Here is a 21,128-nt window from a genome sequence, read left to right as displayed (position 1 = left end):
CCCTGCAGCACATCCCTGTTGCCAGCAGCTTCCCAATCCCACTCTAGCTCCCCAGCTTCCTGCGCCACCAGCCAGACCTCAGGTCTGGGTCAGCTGTGGCCCTGACACAGGACAGACCTGGGCCCAGTCTCAAGAAGGGCAGAGCATAACCTGCCATCCACTCCTGCTGCAGCAGTGAGTGGTTGTGTTTGCAGCTTCTCCAGAGAGTTTGCTACAGATGGAGCAGCAGGATCTGCTCTGATTTGCCACCACCACCAGCCTGCTCTGCCCATGCAACAATTCAGGACAGCTCTGCAAACACTTCCTGCTAAAAGAACAGAAGAGCTGCTGTGTTAGGCTTGTGATGTTCAGGCTTTCTTAAAACAATTCTCTTTGTTAACCCTTGTGGGATGAAGCCTGAGAAGCAGAGCAGCTGTTCTCAAACAGTGAACAAGTCAGGGCAAGGAGCGAAGTCTTGCACAAAAGCAGTCTGAACAGCACAGGCACCACTGGGAGGAGGGAAAATGGTCCATCTCTTCTCTCTACACACACGTGTAGAACAGGTAGAACCAGAAAATGGCATCAATCATACAACCTTGACTACGCTGAACATAAAACCTGCCTTCCATCTTCTTTTCCAAATCCTATTTCAACTGTACCCCCAACCTGACCCTTCCCCCTTCATATACCTGCTATTCTCCTCCAGAGCACATTTTGTGAGGATAACGTACCTCACGCATGCAGCACTTCCCCACGCACTCTGCACAGCCACACTGCAGCTACTGCCTAAGTTATAGTGCTGAGTCAAACTAACATTTAGGTTCTCATTTGAAACAGACTAATTGTGGCACATACTAGGACAAAAAAAACCCTTACTATATTGATGCGAAGCCCTACCTTAAGGAAACAAAATATATATATTATATATGTATATATGTGTGTGTTGCATACAAACCAATTTTCATGTCTACAGGATACTAAACTTCTTAATGGTCACTTTTCTAGTAATCTGCTTACTAAGCTCCCTCATGGGCATTATTTATTCTAAGCTTTAGTAACAGTGCAAGCTGCCAACTATGCGAGTGCAGACATGGAGGTTCTTTTCCAGATTCCAGACTGAAGTTTCACATACAGCAAGGATATTTTTCCAAGTGGAAGTCCAATTGAACAAAGAGAAATGTATGTCTTGTTTGAATCGTAGACACACAGCCACCTGAGAAACTGGCCTTGGTTTACTGCTGTGTAGCAAGAGCAAGTTTGGGAGGCCACCTAATGTCCAGCCCACAGACAATCACAGACCAGCTWGTAATGAGCAATGACTTGGTTCTGTATCAACAGATGACCAGCAGGACTGAAGGAGAAAACTGAAGACAGTCAGTCCATGCCTGATAAACAGACTAAAGAAAATTGAAAAAGTACTAAAGCAATCAAAATATGGAAAAATTAAAAGCTCAGAGACTAACATTTTGGTTACTTGTGGATTACATAGTGAAGTCTTTGGAGGAGAAAAAAAAAGAAGAAAAAATATGAGTCATAGCATGCTTAAGTTTAGCTAAAGAATTATGCTGATTAGTGAAGGGCAAGACAGCACACACAGATTACCTGAAGATTTATTCAGCTTTGCTGAAAATAGAGCAGTAGATTTTTCCTTTTCCTTAATAGGAGCAGCTTCTTTCTCAGCTTGCTTCTCAAAAGCTTCTGGCTTTACTACACTGACTATCTCTTTTTGAGAAGGTGGAGATGAGACATCTGTGGCCAGTAAGGGCACTGTGGATTCTTCAGGCACTTTGTCCACAGCCTCCAAGGACTTCTTCAAGAAATTAGTATCTTCAGATTTTACTTGTACATTCTTTACAGACAGGTCGCAAGGTAGCTCTGGGCAAGGCATCTGCCTCTTCTCATCTTCAGTCACGTTGCTGATCTCTTCTGTGTCAGGGGTTTCTGCCATGAACTCAGGAATAGTTTTAGCATCAGCTATGATCACAAAGTCTTCTGTCCCCGAGACTGGGGAAGACTCCATGGGCGAGGGGCTCTTGTCTCCTATTTCTGGTTCCTTGGCAGCAGATACATCAGCTGGATAGGCCAGAGTCTTCAGCTCTTCCATCTGAAGAGGACTCTTCTCTGCCTTGGCTATTTTTGTAGGCGCTGGCTCAGGTGGTAAAGCAGTAGTGATGCTGGAAGAGTCCAGTTCAGGCTGGAAAGACTCCAGATAAGGCTTCCCAGCGGCAGCCACTGACTGCATCAATTCTTCCTCAAGTTCATCATCTGTTACAACCTCCTCATCTGATTTATTTTTTAAGGTGAGAGAGGGATCTTCACTTTCTTTCTGAGGAAAGTTAGATATCACCTGGCTATTAAACAAGTCAGATTTTCCAAACTGGGGAGACATTTTTTCACCAAGTTCTTTGTGTTCAGGCACATCCTGAGGAACACATTCTGCTACCAGTGTCTTTGAATAATCTGCAAAGGATGGAGAAACAGATTCACCAGAGACCTTGGTTTCTTTAATTAAGTCACATGCAATAGATATGTAAGGAGTTTCTATCTCTTCAGGACTTGCACTACTCTCATGATCAGCTTTTRCAAGTGTTACTTCCTCCTTAACTTCTGGTGCCTGGGTCAATGGTACATTCACTGCCTCTTGGAATAAGGGAGGTTTATTGGTCTCCTGTTTAACATTCTCAAAACTAGCAGTGGGAATAAATGTCTCTAATGGGGAAGCTTCATGCTGCGCAGCAGATGCTTCTGCACCAGCAGTGCYAGTGCCCAATGGGGCTTCCATCACAATATCAGGCAATATGGGTGACGGGGCAGCTTCAGGGCCTTCAAATGAGGCACACAGCTGTGCCACGGGTTTCAGAGTCTCTTGCACCGACTCAGAGGTCTGAACTAAATCAATCTTGGTTTCATAAGCAAGCTTTGTACATGCTGCATCATGCATTTCACTTTCATAAGCTTCTTGCACTAGATCAGGAGTAAGACCTTCAGGCATATTTGCTGCAGTGTCAGACTGTGCTGTTGATAAACTCTCTGTTTTAGCATAGTCAGCTTCCTGTCCTTGCCGCTTGCCAACTGCTTGAGCGCTAAGATCACCTTGTTCTGGGCTGGTCTGAGCTTTCATTTCTGCAATTTTTTTCTCATCGTCAGTTTTATTTTCTGAAGCGCTTTCTTCTAGTGGAGAAAGAGATTTGATTTTGTTACCGTCAGGAGTTACAGGGGATTCTGATTTATTACAAGTGATGTAAGCCTGCGAGGAATCTTTTACAGCTTCTGGGGTGCTTGGGAAAGAAAGATCTTCAGTGCTGCCTTCACTCTCCTTTTCATAATCCTTCTGCAAAGACATCTTATCTACACTGTATTTCTCATCTAAACTGCTTTCTAATTTGCCATCTATCTTACTTTCAACATCCTCTCTCAAGCTGCCAAGACCATGACTAGCACCTTTTACTTCCCATATCGGCTCAAATGGTTTGAAGTCTGCATATTCTTCCCTCTTCAGGGTGCCTTCTTTGAATGGCCCCTTTTCACCATCACCTCTGTTTAGCTCTCTGTTATAACGAGTATCTTCCTCATTTTTCTCAAACAAATCTTCAGGAGTGTCTGGARACATATCCAGTTGCTGTGCAGGCATTTTCTCTAGATTAGGTAATTCTTTAGGGCCCTCTAGCTGTAATTCTTCTTTAGCTTGAGATAAAATGGCTGCTTCTGCTTTAGCAGACGGGGATTCCATCTCCGAGTATTTCACCTCTGAAATGTCTTTTTCACTTCTCTCGGTGAGAAACGGATTTCTTGCATTTTCTGTAGTTTCTTTATAAACCTCACTCGCATYTTCTTTGTAAATGCCTCTTGCAGGTAATCCATCTGAGAGCAGCTCATAGGCTGTGGGCTCTTTAAAGGGGTCAGCTGAGAAAGAAGAGAGGGAAGGAAGAGCAGCAGCAGTGACAAGCGGGACTGCAGGAAAATCCTCTTGACCAAGTGACTTAGTGCTACCTGGCTGCTCCTGCAAGTCCAGAACTTTTTCTGTGGCCGTGGACAGAAAGGAAAGTTAGAAAATGCAAGTGCAATGCAAACTTTCATGACAGGTTCATATAGTGTTAGTTGTTAAGAAATTCTTTCAAGTGCTATCAAATACCACTAGGCATTAACAGAAAATCAGGTTAAAAATGCTATTCTATGTCATCTCTTCTAGTAAATAAAAGAATATATGTATATATTTATATATGAAAGAAGCTAGAGAAGCAGCAACTTTATGCAGCACAAAGATCACAGGAAAGCTGGAGATGCCAAACGAGTAGAGAGCACTCAAGCAGAGCTGGCAATATTTACCAAAAGGGGCAGGGAGGTAGGTGACAGAGCAGGTGTGTGTGCGCTTGTCCATAACTATGTGCATGCCAGTAAAGCAAGAGTTTGGGGTTTTGCCACTTTTTTTTGTAATGGAAATTTGGTGGACAATGTAGCTAAAGAGAAAACACTGAATAAATACTACAGGCACTATTAAAAATACTGCAGAAAAGTACTGCAGATTTAACCTTTCTGCTAAATCAGTAAAAGCAACTATGCTTTAGCACGTTAACCTACTAATGCTAATAACTTTTCTCTTAAATCAAGGGTCCAAGAATTCACAGGTGGCTCTGGCTTTTTCATAAAATACTGTTTATTGTGAAATTAAAGAATATGAAAATCTTGGAAAGATCAACTGAAAATTTAGAACTGAAAAAAAGGTGATTCTTGGACCCATGTAGACTTTTAGTTAATGCAGACTAATTGGCAAGTGTTAATGAGATCAGATCAGAAATGCAGGGCGCATTGAGACAAAGGCGAGCAGAAAGAACTTGCCTGCAGAGGAGTGCATCAGAGGCGCAGATGTAGCAGGAAGAGCAAAAAGGGTCTCATCTGAAAAACAAACAAATAACCTCAGCAGAAATAAAGGCTAAGTAGTCTGAAAAAGGGACAGAGCAAGCAAGTAGTAAATTCCCAGTAAACCAACAGATGTATAACCAACAGCTAGTGCTGCGGGTGTAGATGCCAGACAAGTCAGGGGTGCCAATGGTCACAATTCTCCATTTACTCCAGCTCTATCAAGTAACCAAGGCCTCTATACCCTTCAAACCGGGGATCCAGGGATGGGTTTTAAGGTAACTTGCCACAGTAACTAATCTATTTTCATGCTCTGAACTTGCCACTGCTGACTCTTAACAGTACAAAACAAACAGGCTTCCACTGACAAAACAGGCACTGTCCACAATCCGCTGCTTTAGTCAAAGGGTCTCCTAACTCCCACTAACTCGCATTAGAAGAGCGGTAAGAAGGACTCTCTTTCAGCCTAAAATTCTGGAAAGTTAAATTAGATCAAGTTTTGAAACCATCCATAAACATAGAGCCCATCAAGCATGCCAGTGCTGACCAAAGCATCAACAATAAGTGACCATACTCTTTATTACTTTCATTATGTTGGAATGTAGAAAAGCTGCCAAATGAAGGCACTATTTTAAATTGCACTTTGGCATGATCGATGGAGCATATTTTGCCTTTCTGAATTTGTTTTGACCTTAATAGCTTACATAATTAAACCCTCAGATTTCCAATTTCAACCTAATCAGAATAAATCCTCCTCTGCGTTTCTTCATCAGCTGCAGTATTTCTACCTGGTGCACTATGACATCTTGCTGGTACATTAACATAAAAATATTAACAGTTAGATAAAAGTGATTTAATTCTGGAGAGTGCACGAAGTTTTCAAACTAATGCTGTTAAAGCCCAACCACAGCTTACATTAATTGTATTAGCAGGATCCAAAATGCTGTTAAAGCATTACAATTGGATTCTGCATTGCCATTAACTATCTTCAGTTTGCTGTTTGCCTGGACAAAATACTAGGAAAGTTAAAATCTCAAGCTTTTAAGTGCTGACTCTGTGCACAGTCAGCATTTTTAAAATCTTCTTTATTGCCACAGYGTAATAAAACTATATTTTATAAACACACAAAAGGCCAAAAATGAGTAATCTTGTAGGCCCAGCAGCACAGATACATCTAATGATGCATCAAGGTAATATCGGGTTCTGCACTGAACCAAGACTTTCTGAAAAAATGTGCCACTTCAAGGTACTCGTGACCCGTCATGTTACCCAATTTATTCCCAAGAGTTTTCCAAACATCTAAAGTCTCCTCATGCCCTGCATTTCCTGTCACAACGTAGAGTTGTTTTTGTTTCAAGAGCTGCATAACATAGCTCATCCTCACGCACTGCTTATAATCCACAAAATACGGCAAGATATGAGAAAAMGGAGTAACCAGTTTGGAATGTTGGACTCAACATTTCAAAGCTTCCTTAACTCCTGACAGGCCATAAGGACTTCTCATTTTTGTAGAAATTGCATTTTCCTATTAAGGACCACACAGAGCAAACCTCAGTCCCAAATTCAGAACATGTTAAAAGAGTATTCAGTTTCATGGTGGCAAAAAGTTTCAAAGGTAAAAAACATATTGGAGCACTCAGTATGTGAAACCATTTGCAGTCCTAGAGAAGAGATTTTCACTGAGAAGTCAGCTAGAGACTAATTAGTCCAGAGAGYTGCTCTGCCTTCTCCATAACATCTCTGTTAAGAGCATCACAATGTTTTCTTTCCCCACCTATCAACTTGAGTCTCTAGTGTACCCAGCACATCAAGGGCCAGTGCYCTGCTTTAGATGTCAGGCCAGGCAGCTTTAGGCTTTGCACCAGGAAGTGCCAAATTTTCCCTTTTCCTCAGTGTTTTCCCCTAAACAAACAGGCCAAGCAAACAGCATGTCCTGACCACACATGCAGAGCCGCGCTGGGGCAGGAGATGCTTCCAGTGCTGGAACAGCTCCTCACTTGGGGGTTAGATGCATTTGTAGTGTTCCCACGCTCCATTCCTGAGCCAGCGTCACCCTATCACCCAGTCTCCTATCAGTCATGGCACACTCCTCTTGGAGCTCTGCATCCCTCGCTCTTGAGGGACAAAGCCCTGAAGGATCTGGGCTGGGGCAGCTCATCAGGGTGCTGGTGACACCAGAATGATCCTTCACCTCTACCCTTCCGAGAACCACATAGTGTCTGCTTGACAGCAGGAGAGAGGAGTAAGAAGCAGGATGGGCCTGATGAGACTGGTCCATGCAGCATGAAGAGACTTTAGACTCCCTGGAAAGAAACAGGCAGGGAGAGAACAATTTACCCACTGGAAGAAACAAAAATGGAGCACAAGTCAATAATAAAAACATAGAAGTTCAAAGAAGGGACAGAGAAGAAGACAGTTCGCTAGATAAGGAGACGGAGAGGGARATGTGCAACAAGACCTCAAAGGTGCAGCACACAGTCTCCAAAAGGCAACTGCAGCCTCTATCAAAAGCCTTTAAGTTTTTTAAAAGCTTCCCAACCCTAGACAGAACAGTTTCAGTTTCTATTTGATTTTAGAAGCAGTAGCGATAATTTCTGAAATGCTTCATCAAAACAGCACACTGCAGGAAGGTTTTTTTCCATGTTTGGCTTCAGTTTACTCAACACAGATATGTACAATAGTCAGGCTATCACTGAATTCCCACACTCTCATACTACAAGGACATTATGCCCACACCCAAACAGTATTTTCCATGCATAGCAAGAGTGTGAGAAGTCATTACACAGAAGTGATAATTCCTAAGCAAATGAGGAGAACCACCCACTTTCCCCTGCACCTACATCAGAGCTGCATTTCTCCTGCTCCAAGGAAGACGAGGACTTTCCTGCTCCTGGCCTGACAATCACCCTCGGGGAGCGAGGAGACCCAAGCAGCTCCCACAGCAGTAAAACGGCTTTCAGGGAGCCCRTGCACCCTCCTTCAAATGGCACTTATTGAAGTGACATAGAGTGAAGAGAAGGGTATCTTTTCAAAGCAGTGATATCTGCACTGAAGAATCTCTCCTGCTGATAAAAGAGTTGGAGATAGAAGCTTCTGGGAAACAGAACTGCATGTGTCCTTCGGTAGGTAAAAGGGAGAAAACTGCAGCATCTGTGACACTTGAGCCCAGCACAGAGCAAGACTGACAGACTCGTCGGCACAGGACGGGCGTGCAGGAGAACAACACTGGTGCCAGCTGCAAGCAGRAGTCATCCTCACAGAAAGTCCCACCACACACTGTCCTTCTTCAGCACACGGGAGCTCTTGGGGAATGCCAAACAGGTATAAACTCACGACAAGCCTTTCAGTTTGAGGAAATGGTGGAGACTTCTGTGCTTACACAGCAAGCAGATAACACTGCAGATCCCGCTGCCCGCGGCTGTTCCAGCCTCACAGACTCACCTCAGTGAAAAAGAGCAACCAGCATCCAGATTTGCATTTAGCAAACCCTTATGATTTATTTTTACATACAATTGAAAAACAAATCAGATGAACTACATTTTTAAAGTCTTCTTCCATGCCCATAGCTAGCAATTAAGTAATAATCTGAGCATACTGGAAAGCTATATATTAAGAATGACATTTTACAGGTCAAACCAAAGATTCAAAGATAATACCATAGCGTGTGGACACATATCCTGTCAGGGATCTGTACAACTTTAGCTATGGTCTCATACAAGCTTCAATGTAAAAAGTTTCAACAATTTGTAACAAAAAAGTATTTTTAGCAGATTTTAGCTTTTTTATTTGTAAAAGAACTGCAAATAGGATGTATTATAGGTTAGACTGAGGGTAGCTTTGCTGCATTTGCACAAAGATAAAAATTAAACAATTTTAAAAAGGGTAGACAACTACTAAAATTAATCCTCCAAGTATAAATACATACATATATATATATATATTCATTCAGAATATATAAAGCTCCTAAACCTTCTTTAGAAAGTTCCATATTCAAAATATCTTCTGAACATAAGCAGAAGTGGAGCTTTACTACAGGAAAACTTCACTGAAAGACACTAAATACGTGCAAATAAAAACAGAAGTCTTTATAACACAGAAGAAAATTCAGTAGAATGAAGTGCAGGGTTACTTTTTTCATGAAAAGAAAGCAACATGAAACAAGACGCATGTTCATGGAACATACCAGAATGAGGCCTAGAAATTAAGATAGGATCCCAATTAGAAAGTACCCTTTAGTACACATTTTGTCTGCCAAATTCTATATGCAGTTTAGTGAATCAGTTGCAGCATTCTGGAAAAAAAAAGTCCTATTTGTGAACAGCATTCCTATAAAGTAATTCAGACTTCATTATTAAAGGAGGTCTTTTGGGTAGACAGGTTATCTTTTTTATTATAGCATTCAGTAGCATATTCATTTTATTCAAACAAACAGCCACATCAGCAATCCAATGAGTGACGTTTGCCTCAGAAAACTAACGGTTTTGCTCACTAGCACATTCTGGATTTTTTCCTTCCTTTATACCCACATGTGAACATAGATCTCTAATGTGAAAGGACAGTCATTTAAGGAATGTCAGAACACATCCATACACAAAGCAACCCATATTGATTCCACTTGASCTTAGCCAAGATAATAAAAATACTCTGCAAATTTTATCTGGACTTTAAATGCTCCCTCAAAAGAAACCCATAGCTTCTCCTCTAACTAGCATGAACACTTGTATTACAGTTTCAACTAACACGAAATTCCACCACCAAGAAACAGATTTCAKATTTTTGTTTAGAAATAAAAAGCCAAGTCATCTGTATGATACAGGAAGGTCCATTAACTCCCCTCTGATTGCTGGCTTCCTCACTAACCATCACTGTGGCAAGAAACTGATTTTACCAGCAAGAACTTAAAATTCTTTCAGAGTATTTCATCTTAATGCTTTGGATAAAAAGTAGGGGTGGAGAAGAAGTTTCTCAGACAACTAAGAGAAAGACAAAAGAGGAAGACGAGCGGCTAAAAGTTCTAGAGAACAAGAAAGTCAAAATGGAGAGTAAAAAAAAAAAAAGATATGGACGGCTTCAAAGCAAGCAGCTTACGACTGCTGGAGGGAGAGAAGCCTTTTCAAGATATCCTTGCCAAAAGGCTCTTCTGTTTCCCTGAATATAAGAATTGGGTAGAATGTGGCCTGTCCCTCCTGGTTGGATTTCCCATAACTCATGTTCCCTTCCATTTGCTCTCATAGGTAACTTCACAAGAGTTAATGCCATGTGGCAGCCACAGGATGGTTGGTCAGAAACTCATTCTTACGAGAGATTAGTATTGAAAAAAATCAAACTATTTTGTTTTCTGCATATGAACTCCATCCTAAAGCCAGCATTAACTTTAGCAGGGGTTGTCTCAGGGATTATCTAGATGGCACAATCTTCYAAAAATAAAATCCATTTCCTGGATTAATTTATTGGGGAACGCCCATTGTTCTTAAAGCAACAAGGAAGGGCAGTTGGCAAGACTAAAGGCCTTAGGAATCCACTTCACCTTTTCTTTGTTTAGAAAAGAAGAAAATCACCAGCTAACAAGCAGGGCAGGGACCGCATTTTTCTTGCAGACCTACCACAATGGAGCTCTCATGTTGAGTGGCCTTTCTTGTTAGCACAAATATTTAGCAGTAGAAGAATGCTTGGCAAAGCCAGTTTACTCAAGGGAACGACATCTGTGATATTACTCATATGTAGCATACAAGTTCTATCTGCAGCAATCCTTTTGGGACTGAGAGGGAAAAGAAACCAACTCTCAGCTTCTTTGGCGAATCTAGTTGTTAATTTATCCACAGTGAAGACTGTCCCCAAGCAGCACTTCTGATCTCCTGGTATTATCTAGGCAACACATGCATGTGCAGCGAGATMCCCAGTTTGACTCTTTTAGGGACTCCAGAGCTACACCAGCCTTTCAGGCACCTCAGTGCCCTCCCTAACCACAGGGAGGGACTGCCATTCCCCCGCCCCACATGTGCTGCTCTCAAATGATTATGATCCTCACAGAAACAAGTTGCCTCTTGCTGTAAAATTTGAAAGATAAGTTACACAGCCATTTGAGGAAGTAAATTCAACTAAATTCAAGGAGAGTCAAGTCCTTAGATGCCTCTAGCCCTACTGAAGAGGGAAGAAGGGCACAGAGCCTCCCAAGAATTTCCCAAGGAAAACAGCTGCCTACACAAACTCAGTTTCAAATGCTCTTGTTATGATGCAAATGCCCTAACATATTTTACCAAATATTTAATGAATTCAAGATAAATAAGATTCAATCACTTGTGGCATCTTGTCACATCATTAAATCCAGTCTGCAGAGCCACAGCAATTTATTTTTGAGCAATGTAGTTATCTGCAAGCTGTTACAGAGGATGGAGACTGCTGCAGTGTCAAACGAAAACATCTCTATTTCTAACATCTACAAGGCATCAGAGGTAGAATCACAAAGAGATCCACAAACYTTGATAATTAATGAAGACCAAGTGGAGAGAAGATATGAGAAATCTCTTACAGAACTCCTGGACTTCCCCAATCTTGGAAATGACTGCATAGTGACTCGATGCATCACTGAGTTGCACTATGATGCCTGTGGGTTTTTGATTTTGTGTAACAGACAATGAAGAATYGCTATAAACAAGCATTTTGAACAATGTTTGCTGATTTAAATAAGTATTTACTTCAGTTAATAGAAATACAACTCTCCTGGCAAGAGTAAACCTTTTCCTGGGGTTTGGGCACAGCTGTTCAACTCTGCTTAAAGAGCTTGCCTTAGTTTGCTCTGCTTAAAGCTCTAGTTGATTTAAGCAGATTTTGATCAATATCATATTTGCCTTGGCCAACTTAAGAGCAATTATTTGTCATTTCTAAAGCAACTCACCCTCTTTTGGGAAAATGACACTTGAGGAGAGTTGCTCAGCACAGCAGACAGTGCGCAGGGACAGTCATTAGGTATCATAATTTTTACTTTACAGCCCAGCCCAAGAAAGAGCCATTCTCCTGCAACTAGCAGCTGCAAACCAAAGCAGAAGGACAAGCACGGCCCATTAACGCTGCCCCCATGAGCCTCCCCTCCCTTACACATCTCAGGCTGCCAAAACAAGTGCCCATTACAAGGAGGTTTTTAAAAAGACCATTAAATGCTTCAGACATGACTGCCAACCTCAGCTCCCTCCCACAACCAGTTTGGTCAGCAGCRCTATGGCCAGCATCCAAGCAGCATTTTGGCGGACGGTCTATGTGCCACTTGCCATTTCCAGCCGTTCAGCAGCACCAGCTCCCCTGTCTCCATCTTCCATCAGGCATGTTTTGTTACTCAGAGTACAACAAAAACAAAATAAACACGGAAGGGCTACATAGGTCACTTCCAGGGAAATTCCACTCTTTTGGCGCCAAGTATAACACAAGAGTAYAAGGAATTCTCAGAAACAGAAGGACACACACCAGCAATTGACTGTAGCTTGCTATGAGAAAGATTAAAACTTTTGAAAAATAAACTATTTGGCTTTTGGACAAAAAATAAATTGTGTGACACACAATGAAACCATCATTTGCTTTTGTTGTGCCCTGAAGGTTTGTGTCCTCTCTCCAAACTGCATCAACTGGTCTAATCACATAAACTGTCTTCCCACAGACTAAGTATTAGGTCACAGGTAAATAACTCCCTTTATTACAGTCAGCTGGCAAAAATAATCAACTGTAACTTCCCAGCTTCACCTTTGGTGGCTTAAAATACCACTTCACTATCACAACGACTTGGCTTGGAATGAAATTGGAGATCTTAAATAACAATAGACATTAAAAAAAAAAATCAACATTTATATTTACTACTTTGGATTTTTTTATATATACTATCTGAAAAGGAGGATTAGACTGAGAGAAACAAYCAAGCCAGTTGCCAACCCACATGCCCAACTGCAACATTCTACATGGCTTTGAAGACAAATATTCACTCTTTGGCAATGTGTGTTACCAAAAATACTAAATCATTTCTCTAAAAACACTAAATAATTCCTCCTTAAGACAAACTATTCAACTGCATGTTAAAGTAAGAAACAAGTTTGGCCTCTGCTACTATCACAAAGCAGAGATAAAATGACATCACCCACACTTATTCAAAAGCCAGTGATCTACAAAGCCATGAGATGCTATCACCAGGCTAACATAAACCAATTTAAACCAATTTAATTTCAGAGATGGTATCAATCACAAGATTTCATTTCATTTGTACAGGTGAAGTTTTCTCCTGATTTTCCACACAATTAAAGAAAGTAATCTTCAGATTAACTAAAATTATGATTACAGAATGTTTTTAGTGAAATCAATCTTTGAAGGAGAATGAGGCTATTGATTTCTTCCAGCCTCTGTTCCCAACACATTACCTTGTGCAACAAGCCTCTGACCTAAGAATGTACAACCTGTAAAATAAAAACAAATTGATGTTTTAGATACTTTTTCTTTTTTTGAGACGAATGTATTTGAGGATTCATTAGAGGCACTAACACTCATATAAGAATATATTTTAAAGAATGGATGAAACTGTGAACATTATGCATACACACCATCCTGGTATCTTCCTCTTCACCAAAGATCTCAGGCACAAGTAGTGCTGCACTACTGCATTTTGCATAGATTTTCGTCAATGGAAGTTTAAGCTACTTCTTTTTTTCCCCTGCCACTTAGACACAACTTGCATTCAAAAAAAGTTGAGATGCAAAAAAGCACATCTCACTTATTTAAAACACGGTAAGTGATGATGTTCAAAAGACAAATGTATTTCTCAAGTTGAAGACAAGGGATATATATTTTTATATACATATATACACACACACACACMCCCCAAGGAAGAAACAACTTCTCTTGCATCGCCACTACCAGACATTTCTTCCTGCCTCTGCCAGATCTTGCTTGCTTTCTGTTCCTCACAGGTTCTCATGCCACAACCTGCTTTCTGGAGGCCTCACAAACGCTCTTTCCTCTGGTTCACACAGCAGTTCCTTACCATGCGTGGAGGTCAGAGGTGGGCAGGCATTACATAACTCTGTCTTCTGTTGTAAGAGGGGGGGATAGCAGAGTTCAAGAAAAAATGTCATGAAACTCTAATCACTGGATAAACAGATTTTGACATCAGATAAACAAAAGCTTAGGCTGAGAGGTTTTTTTTTTTTTTTTTTTTTTAATGTTTATATGTCTTGTATCTTATTTAAAGATATCTTAACGAACATATTCTTCCTAGCTGGTGAAAGTCTACATGGTTGCTCCATTAATTAAAAAGCTGAAGCCAAAGTTTACTGAATTGTAAGATAAAAAGCAAGCCTTGAAACAAGGCCAGGGGAAGTCAAAGTTGGGGGGGAAAAAAAAAAAAAGAAGGACTAGTTAAAGGGAAAAAAAATAAAAAAATAAAAATAGAGATATGCCTTCTTTACATATTAGAAAGCAATAAACAGAGAAACAAAGCCACTAAAAACGGGGAAGACAGAACCATCAAGTATGGTTTTCATACTTACTTTTATTTTCATATCTGTCTTTCTCTAGAAAGAGTCTTGTAGCCCARTATTTTTCATTTGGTAGCCAGAGCCTTTTTTCTTTCATTTCTAACACAGGTTGCTAGTTAAATAACTTCTTTTCCTACTTTGCACTTCAGCATTTCTGCATATCTCAGGACAGGAGTTTATCTGTACTCTACACATGTTGTGTTATGTTTTCTAGCCATCAAGAGAGCCAGGAGCATCTCCTTGCTTATGAAAGATCCAGAACCTAAGGGACATTTTCAGATAAGTGAACTAAGCATTGCTAATTTTTGTATCTAAATTTAATGGTTACTATAGTAACATGCTAGCTCAAAAGAAATGTCAAGAAATAAGCATATTTCATTCAAAATATTCAGGTTGAACACAAAACAAAGCAGCACATAACTCAAACTCAGATATGCCTAGAGCTGTAGATTACTTGGTGGTTGTTTTCCTAACACCTGTGCACTCCAAGGTCACACTGATTCGACGGGAACCACCACGCAGCAGGGCRGCCAGCAGAGACACAGGGGAAGCTCCTCAAAGCCAAGCTCTACCAAGGCCTGGTGGGAGCAGTAGCTACCTCGAGCAGGATCCACAACCAGCAGGACAGATCACATACCAGGGATCTAGTATTACTTGTGTTAAACAGCCTGCCACGGCTGTAATCTAAACAGCCATTGTGAAACTGAGCGTTTCTCTAGGCAAACCTGAAGGGAGGACCAGAAAACAGCAGGTAAATCATTATACCTTTGAAGACTGGAATTAGCAGGGAGGCTTTGCCCTGCTTGCACTTACAAGCACAGAGGAGCTGCAGAAGCCACATAGCACCTAGGAGCTTCTGCACCGAGTCATAATATAGCTTGTCTATAGGAGGAGTCTGAGGGAAGAGATCCATCAGGGGCTTTGGGAAACTGGACCCAGTCACAGCTGTCTTGCATCTCTGTCTTGCCAGTATGGAGCGTTATCACCCAAGCATGCTGCCAACAGCACGGCAGAGCTGGTCAGCACTGGGAAGCGGAGGACTGCACAGCTTTCCCTATGTGGCCAGGCTCTCAGGCTGAACGCGCTCCAAAACCTGCATCCTCTCCATACTGGGCACCGGAGGARGAAGGGAAACTGTGAAAATGAATTTCTCACAATACACCAACCCAAAAGTTATACCAGGAAAACGCATGGCAAATTACCGAGATACAAAATGCAACTGGGAGCTGCTCAGAAATCAAAATTTCAGTACCAGTTCTACTTTAAGTTTCTTCTCCCCCCCCCCCAGCCAGGTGATAACAAATCACAGCTTATTTCTCTCCCTGAGCTGCAAAACTTGGGAGTYTGGTGACCACAGACCTTTATATTCCAGCTACCAGCAAGTTTCAGCCACCTGTAGATCAGCTGCTGCAGAAGAACCTGATGCTTTCCTCACATCTCTCTGCTAACCTGTGGGAGAACATGGCTCACCGGGGTCTTGAACATTTCCCTGGACTGATGTAAAAAGAGCCACAGTGGCCATCAAACAGCGCGAGAGGCTACTCAGTGTTCACCAGCAGTTATGGAACAGTGTGTCCAAGAAAGCTGTCACTCTGCAGACATGCTGCAAGCTTCACTTCTTAGAGATAAGGAGGAAGAATGAGGTAAACAACCAGTAGTTGTTTGTGGTTTCTGGACTTCTCCTCCACAGGGAAAACTCCCAGTGCAATTTGAAAGTTCCCTAAGGGCTACATCACTCTATAGTAGGTGTGAGCCATGTGGTTTCACCCTAGAAAGCAAACCGTGGGATAACCAGCAAGGACTCACACTGCAGAAGGTGACAGAATTGATCCCACATGTACTTCTGGTTATAGAAGAGCCTTTAGAGTATCTTGCAGCAGGTAAGAAAGAAAGAAGGTCCCACCGTGCCAGACAACATGCACACACACAAAAACAAATAAAGGCAAACAAATAAAAGATCCCTCACTACCTACATGAAAATGAAGATACTGGCTTTACTGAAAAGAGTCAAACCACTGGGAACTAGTCTCCTCCATGTGACACTATAGGGACAGTAAGCACCATAACCAAAGCACATAGTTGGACATATGCAGGTCCTGATAACCTGTCTCATGGTTTTACTAAGACACAGGCCAGGGGTGGGAGGGAAAGATGGGAAAGCTAAGGCCTTATACCTCAAAGAAACATGGAACATCAGTAGGAATATATTTGGAGAGAAGGAAAAAATCATAYGAGTTCTACGAGCAAGCATTCCTACTGCAGGATAAAAGGGACACCGTGCACAGTGGGAAGAAGCAGGTCTAGCTCCAAATGTTTCAGCACCATCGCAGCCATTGGAGCCGGCCTGCTGAGGAAGGACTCCAGCGCAGAGCAGCTCGCGCATCCCTGCTACAGCTTGCAGCTACCAGCCGCATTCCTGCGGATGCCATCCTGCACGTAAACAAACTGCTGATGGAATCTCTGATCCTCACAGATGAATTCACGCCACGCACTAGAAAGCTGAACAATAAACAAGCCTGATTAATAAACTTGGCCTTCACAGCCTCTGCGGCCGAGCTGCAGGAACCAGCACACAAGGAGACATCCCCTTCATCTCCATTCACAGCCAGCCTGTTTGGTGCCCAGCATATGGCTGGCTCAAACTAAAAGAGCCTCTTCTAATAAAACTGTATAAAGCCTGCCTTTACCAGCAGTAGTATGTGCTGCTAGGATCTAGGCTTTAAAGATTGAAAGTATGGATTTTGTTATGGATTACTAGTTGGTTTTACCTTGCAAAGCTAAAAAAAAAAAAAAAAAAAAAGTGCATTATTTTTACTCTGCACAACTACCTCAAATATTTTTTGTACCTCATATAAGTGTAGACAATCAAAGAAATCAAAAGATTTAAACTACAAAGTCAAGATTAATAACTTCAAGTATCATTCATAAACATTTCTGTGAGGTTGCTTCCCACGCAGCAGTGAGCAGGCAAAAAACATATTCGAGAGAGCCTAAGTTTTACTGCAGTCATCCTGCTCAGTTTCTTCTCCTGCAAATATTTATATTAGCCCTTAAGAAGGTGGTCTGCTGATAAACAGCCACAGACTTGCGTAGCATGTAACTGTGTCACAGGCTCCTATAACAGTGATACGGAGTACTTATAAATATCTAGCTGATCCTCAATTACAAATATGTAGGTTTTAAAAAAACATCAGACATATAAATAGTACATTTCAAGGGGACATGAACTAGCTCCTACATTTTCTCTAGTGCTGCACTACTAAAAAAAGAAGCACTGTGACCTATTGCTGCAGATAAAAAAAAATCCTTGCTATTGTTTGCATACTCACTATAGGCAATGCTACTTTCTCCATCTCTTTTCAATAACCATTTCCAACTTTAGACTGCAATCCTCACTAGATTAAAGTCTGAAACCATAAGGATGAAGTGAATATTTTCTAAATTGTGAACTAAAATGCTTTATCTATACCTTAAATCCATGTAACAGAGCTGAAAGTAAATGAAGCCATTCTTCCCTCCCTAAGAGGAGGAGGCCTCATAGCTCTTCTGTAGGCACCCTGCCATAGGGCCCAGACATCAGTTTAAGGTTGTTGCTTTCACAGGAACACTTAAATTGAGCTAGTTTGAAGTCAAATTAAATATTTTGATAGAGCTGGCTTTACATGTAGGTAGTTGGTGTTGAAACAAGGGGGGAGTCAGGGGAGAAGCTAATGTTTAATGGATACGTAACACATGAAATACTCATCTATCTGAAGGGACGTAAGTATGTGTGACGTGTGTAGACCATACTTTTGTCAAACAGTTTATTACTTCCGTTTAGTAGTTTCAGGAACCTAAAACATAACCCTATTGCATCCTAACTGATCATTAGCCAAGCACAGCACTTGTGTGCCAAGCTGTGTCTGTGGGAGCGGCACCTCCCCCAGAGCGAGGACCACAGGGCTCCTGCCATCCCCAGGGAATCCTGTCCCCTCCAATTAAATCTTCACGCAATTAAGTCTCCCATACCACTTCTCACCCACACTACCCAGCCCTTATGCATCTCCTCCATTCTTATAAAGGAGAAATACATTRGGAATGCTCCTCACCTTCCCTTTCCGGGGGCAGGAAGTAGAGGGGAGAGGAAGGAGAGAAGAAGAAGAAGGAAAAAAAAAAAAAAGGCAGCAGCTCTAGAAATAGTGCCTTTATCCCTACTTTTCAAAGCAATGCAAGAACCCATTCCTCCCATTCCATGCAGCTCAAAGTTTCCACAGCTCCACCCAAACAGCTCACCCAGAACAGCTTCTATTCACCTATCCCGTATTATCCCTCCTCTTAAATCTTGTGCAAGTTTGTGTGATTGCCTGCCTTGCAGAGGGTGGAAGGAAAGCGCTCTCCTCCGCGGGCTGCTACACTGAGAGCGAGCAGGAGACCAAAGCTGCAGCACCTGGGCTTCCTGCCGGCAACGGCACAGCCACGAGCTCCCCTCGCTTGCACGGATTAAATGTGCTCTGAGGAGTTCCAGAAAACAAAATGTTTGATTTTTTAACAAAGCCTTTTTATGGTAACCCTGGTTATTATTATTATTATTATTATTGGGTAATTAAGCTGTATCACCTTGTATCAAGTCCTTAGGAGAAACCTGTATCTTTAGTACCCACGCGACGCGCCACAGGACTTCAATTACGCAGCTACTTTCGCCACGAGGCAGCACCTCGGCCGCCCCTTTCCACCGCCGTGACCCCCCGGCCTGGCCCGCGCACCTCCCGCCGCGCGCAGGGGAGCCGAGGCGCGGTGGCGACCAGCACCATGAGTCATCGCCGGCCAGCGCCCGCACTCGGAGGCCTCGCAAGCGCGGGTGCCTTCTGGCAAGGGCCCGGCGGGCAGCGGCACCGAGGGCACCGGGGAGGGAGCATTTTTTACCGGAGGGGCTCCCTGGGCTGCCCCGGGGCTGGGGACGTTGCACGGGGGGAGGAGGGGGAAGCTGGTGCCTTGGCCTGGGTCGCCGCGGCGCCACCGCCCACCCCTCGCGCGGCCGTTGCGGCCGTTACGGCCGTTGCGGCGGGGCGGGCGCCGCCCACCCCCCGCGGCGCGGCCGTTGCCAGGCGGCGGCGCGGGGCAGGGCGGGGCGGCCTCGCCCCCGGGCGGAACATGTGCGAGGCGGCGCTTCCCCCGCCCGCCATTTCCCCGAGAAAGACGGGAGAGAGGCAGGGGAAAGAAACAGGATTTTCCCCTTTTTACCCCAAAAAACGTGCCGGGGCGGCGGCAGGGGGCCGGGACGCGGGGCCGCGCCCACCGCGGCGGCGGCGGCGAGGGAAAGAGGGCGGGAGGGAGCGGGGCGGCCGCAGACAAAGGGAGCGCGGGCGCCTCCCGGCGGGAGCGGCGCCCGCCCCGGGGCGGCTCCGCAGCCCTCCCCGGCCCCAGGCACTCACCAGCCGAGCCGGAGGAGGAGCCCCTTCTCCGCGGGGCGGCCGCGGGGAGCTCGGGCTTGCTCGGCGGGGGTCGGGCGGGCGGCTGCTCCTGCGCGGGGGACGGCGTGGCGGCGGCGGAGGAGGAAGAAGAGGAGGAGGAGACGGCGGCGGCCCCCGGGGGGCTGCGCTCGGGCTGCGGCGGCTCCGGGGCGGCGGGGCGGGGCGGCTCGGCGGTGCCGCCGAGATCCAGCAGCTGCGGCGGCCGCTCGGGCAGGGCGGCGGCGGGCGGCGCCGCGGGCTTCCTCTCCATCACCTCCAGCTGCTCGTCGAACTCCTCGTCCTCCTCTTCCTCCTCTTCCTCCTCCTCGTCCTTCTCGTCGTCCAGCACGAACTGGTACTTGAACTGCGGCTGCTGCGGCCGCGCCGGCCCCGTTGCGGAGGAGGAGGAGGAGACAAGCGGGGACTGGTCCAGCTCGTCCATGGTGCCCGGGGCTGGCGGAACAATGAGCGCGCGGCGGGGCTGCGCTGCGCTACCGGCTCCGGCTGCCGCGGGGGAAGGGCGAGGGCTGCGCCGCCGCTGCGGGACCAGCCTCCACGCCCTGTGAGTCACCGCGGCGCCGGCGGCAGCGACGCCCCGCCCCCGCGCCGTCGCGGCCAATGGGAGCGCGCGGCGAGCCGCCGGCGGCCGGCGCGGGCCAAWGAGCAGCGGCGACGGGGGTGTGGCCGCCTCATGAATATTCAGCACGGCGGGATGCGGCGGAGCGCGCTGAGGGGGGGTTGCAGAAGTCGGGGAAAGTTCAGCGCGGAGAATGCGGGGCGTGGCCCCGCCCCCGCCCGCCGAGGCCCCGCCCCCGCCACGCCCGGCCCCGCCCCCGGGCCGCGTGGTGGGGGAGGGGGCGCCGCGGGGCTGCGGCACCGCCCGGCCCGGCCCGTGAGTCAGCGCCTACCGGCGCTTCCCTGCTCCCATCGCTCCATCCCTCCCTCCCTCCATCCATTTGCTTATTTATTTGTTTAGGTTGCGGAGGTTCCGCCCCGGGAGAGGATGCGCCGGGGGACGCGGGCTCCGTGGCCACCACTGCGGGTTTTTATGCCACGGGCRACCTGTTCTCCACTCAAATAAGCGAGCGGCCGTCGGGCCCCAGCTGCGTGCGAGGACCTCGTCCCGCCCAGCGCGATCCCGCGGCTGCAGGAAGCACGAGCAGCCACGGGTGATTTTTGCGTAGGGTGAAGGCAACACTGGTGTCCCTGTGGAGATACAGAGTTTCGCAGCGTGAGCTGCGGCTGCTGCCTGTAGGGCCGAGAGCTCTTCCTCAGTGATACAACGTCAATATACACATAGATCAATGTATCGCTAAATATAAACCCATAACCCGGTTATTCCATACAAAAAATG

General features: G+C 45.0%; 1 protein-coding gene across 3 annotated transcripts in view; it reads right to left on the bottom strand.

The window, feature by feature from the left end:
• Positions 1 to 20,231, bottom strand: part of RTN4 (reticulon 4) — a 44,004-nt gene extending 23,773 nt beyond the window's left edge. The window contains exons 1-3 of one of the 3 annotated variants that reach the window (XM_026033819.1): positions 19,757 to 20,231; positions 4,816 to 4,872; positions 1,582 to 3,999 (exon numbers count right to left, since the gene is read on the bottom strand). In XM_026033819.1, the coding sequence (XP_025889604.1) occupies positions 1,582 to 3,999; positions 4,816 to 4,872; positions 19,757 to 20,216 (2,935 nt within the window). In that variant the 5' untranslated portion in view covers positions 20,217 to 20,231. The remainder of the gene's footprint in view (positions 1 to 1,581; positions 4,000 to 4,815; positions 4,873 to 19,756) is intronic. The other 2 variants (XM_026033820.1, XM_026033821.1) reach the window with 2 other exon arrangements.
• Positions 20,232 to 21,128: the final 897 nt, after the last annotated feature.

This window comes from Nothoprocta perdicaria, unplaced genomic scaffold, assembly GCF_003342845.1.
Source record: "Nothoprocta perdicaria isolate Ctin4 unplaced genomic scaffold, notPer1 scaffold_133, whole genome shotgun sequence".
Lineage (NCBI taxonomy): Eukaryota > Metazoa > Chordata > Aves > Tinamiformes > Tinamidae > Nothoprocta > Nothoprocta perdicaria.
This window is presented reverse-complemented; position numbering and strand designations above follow the sequence as displayed.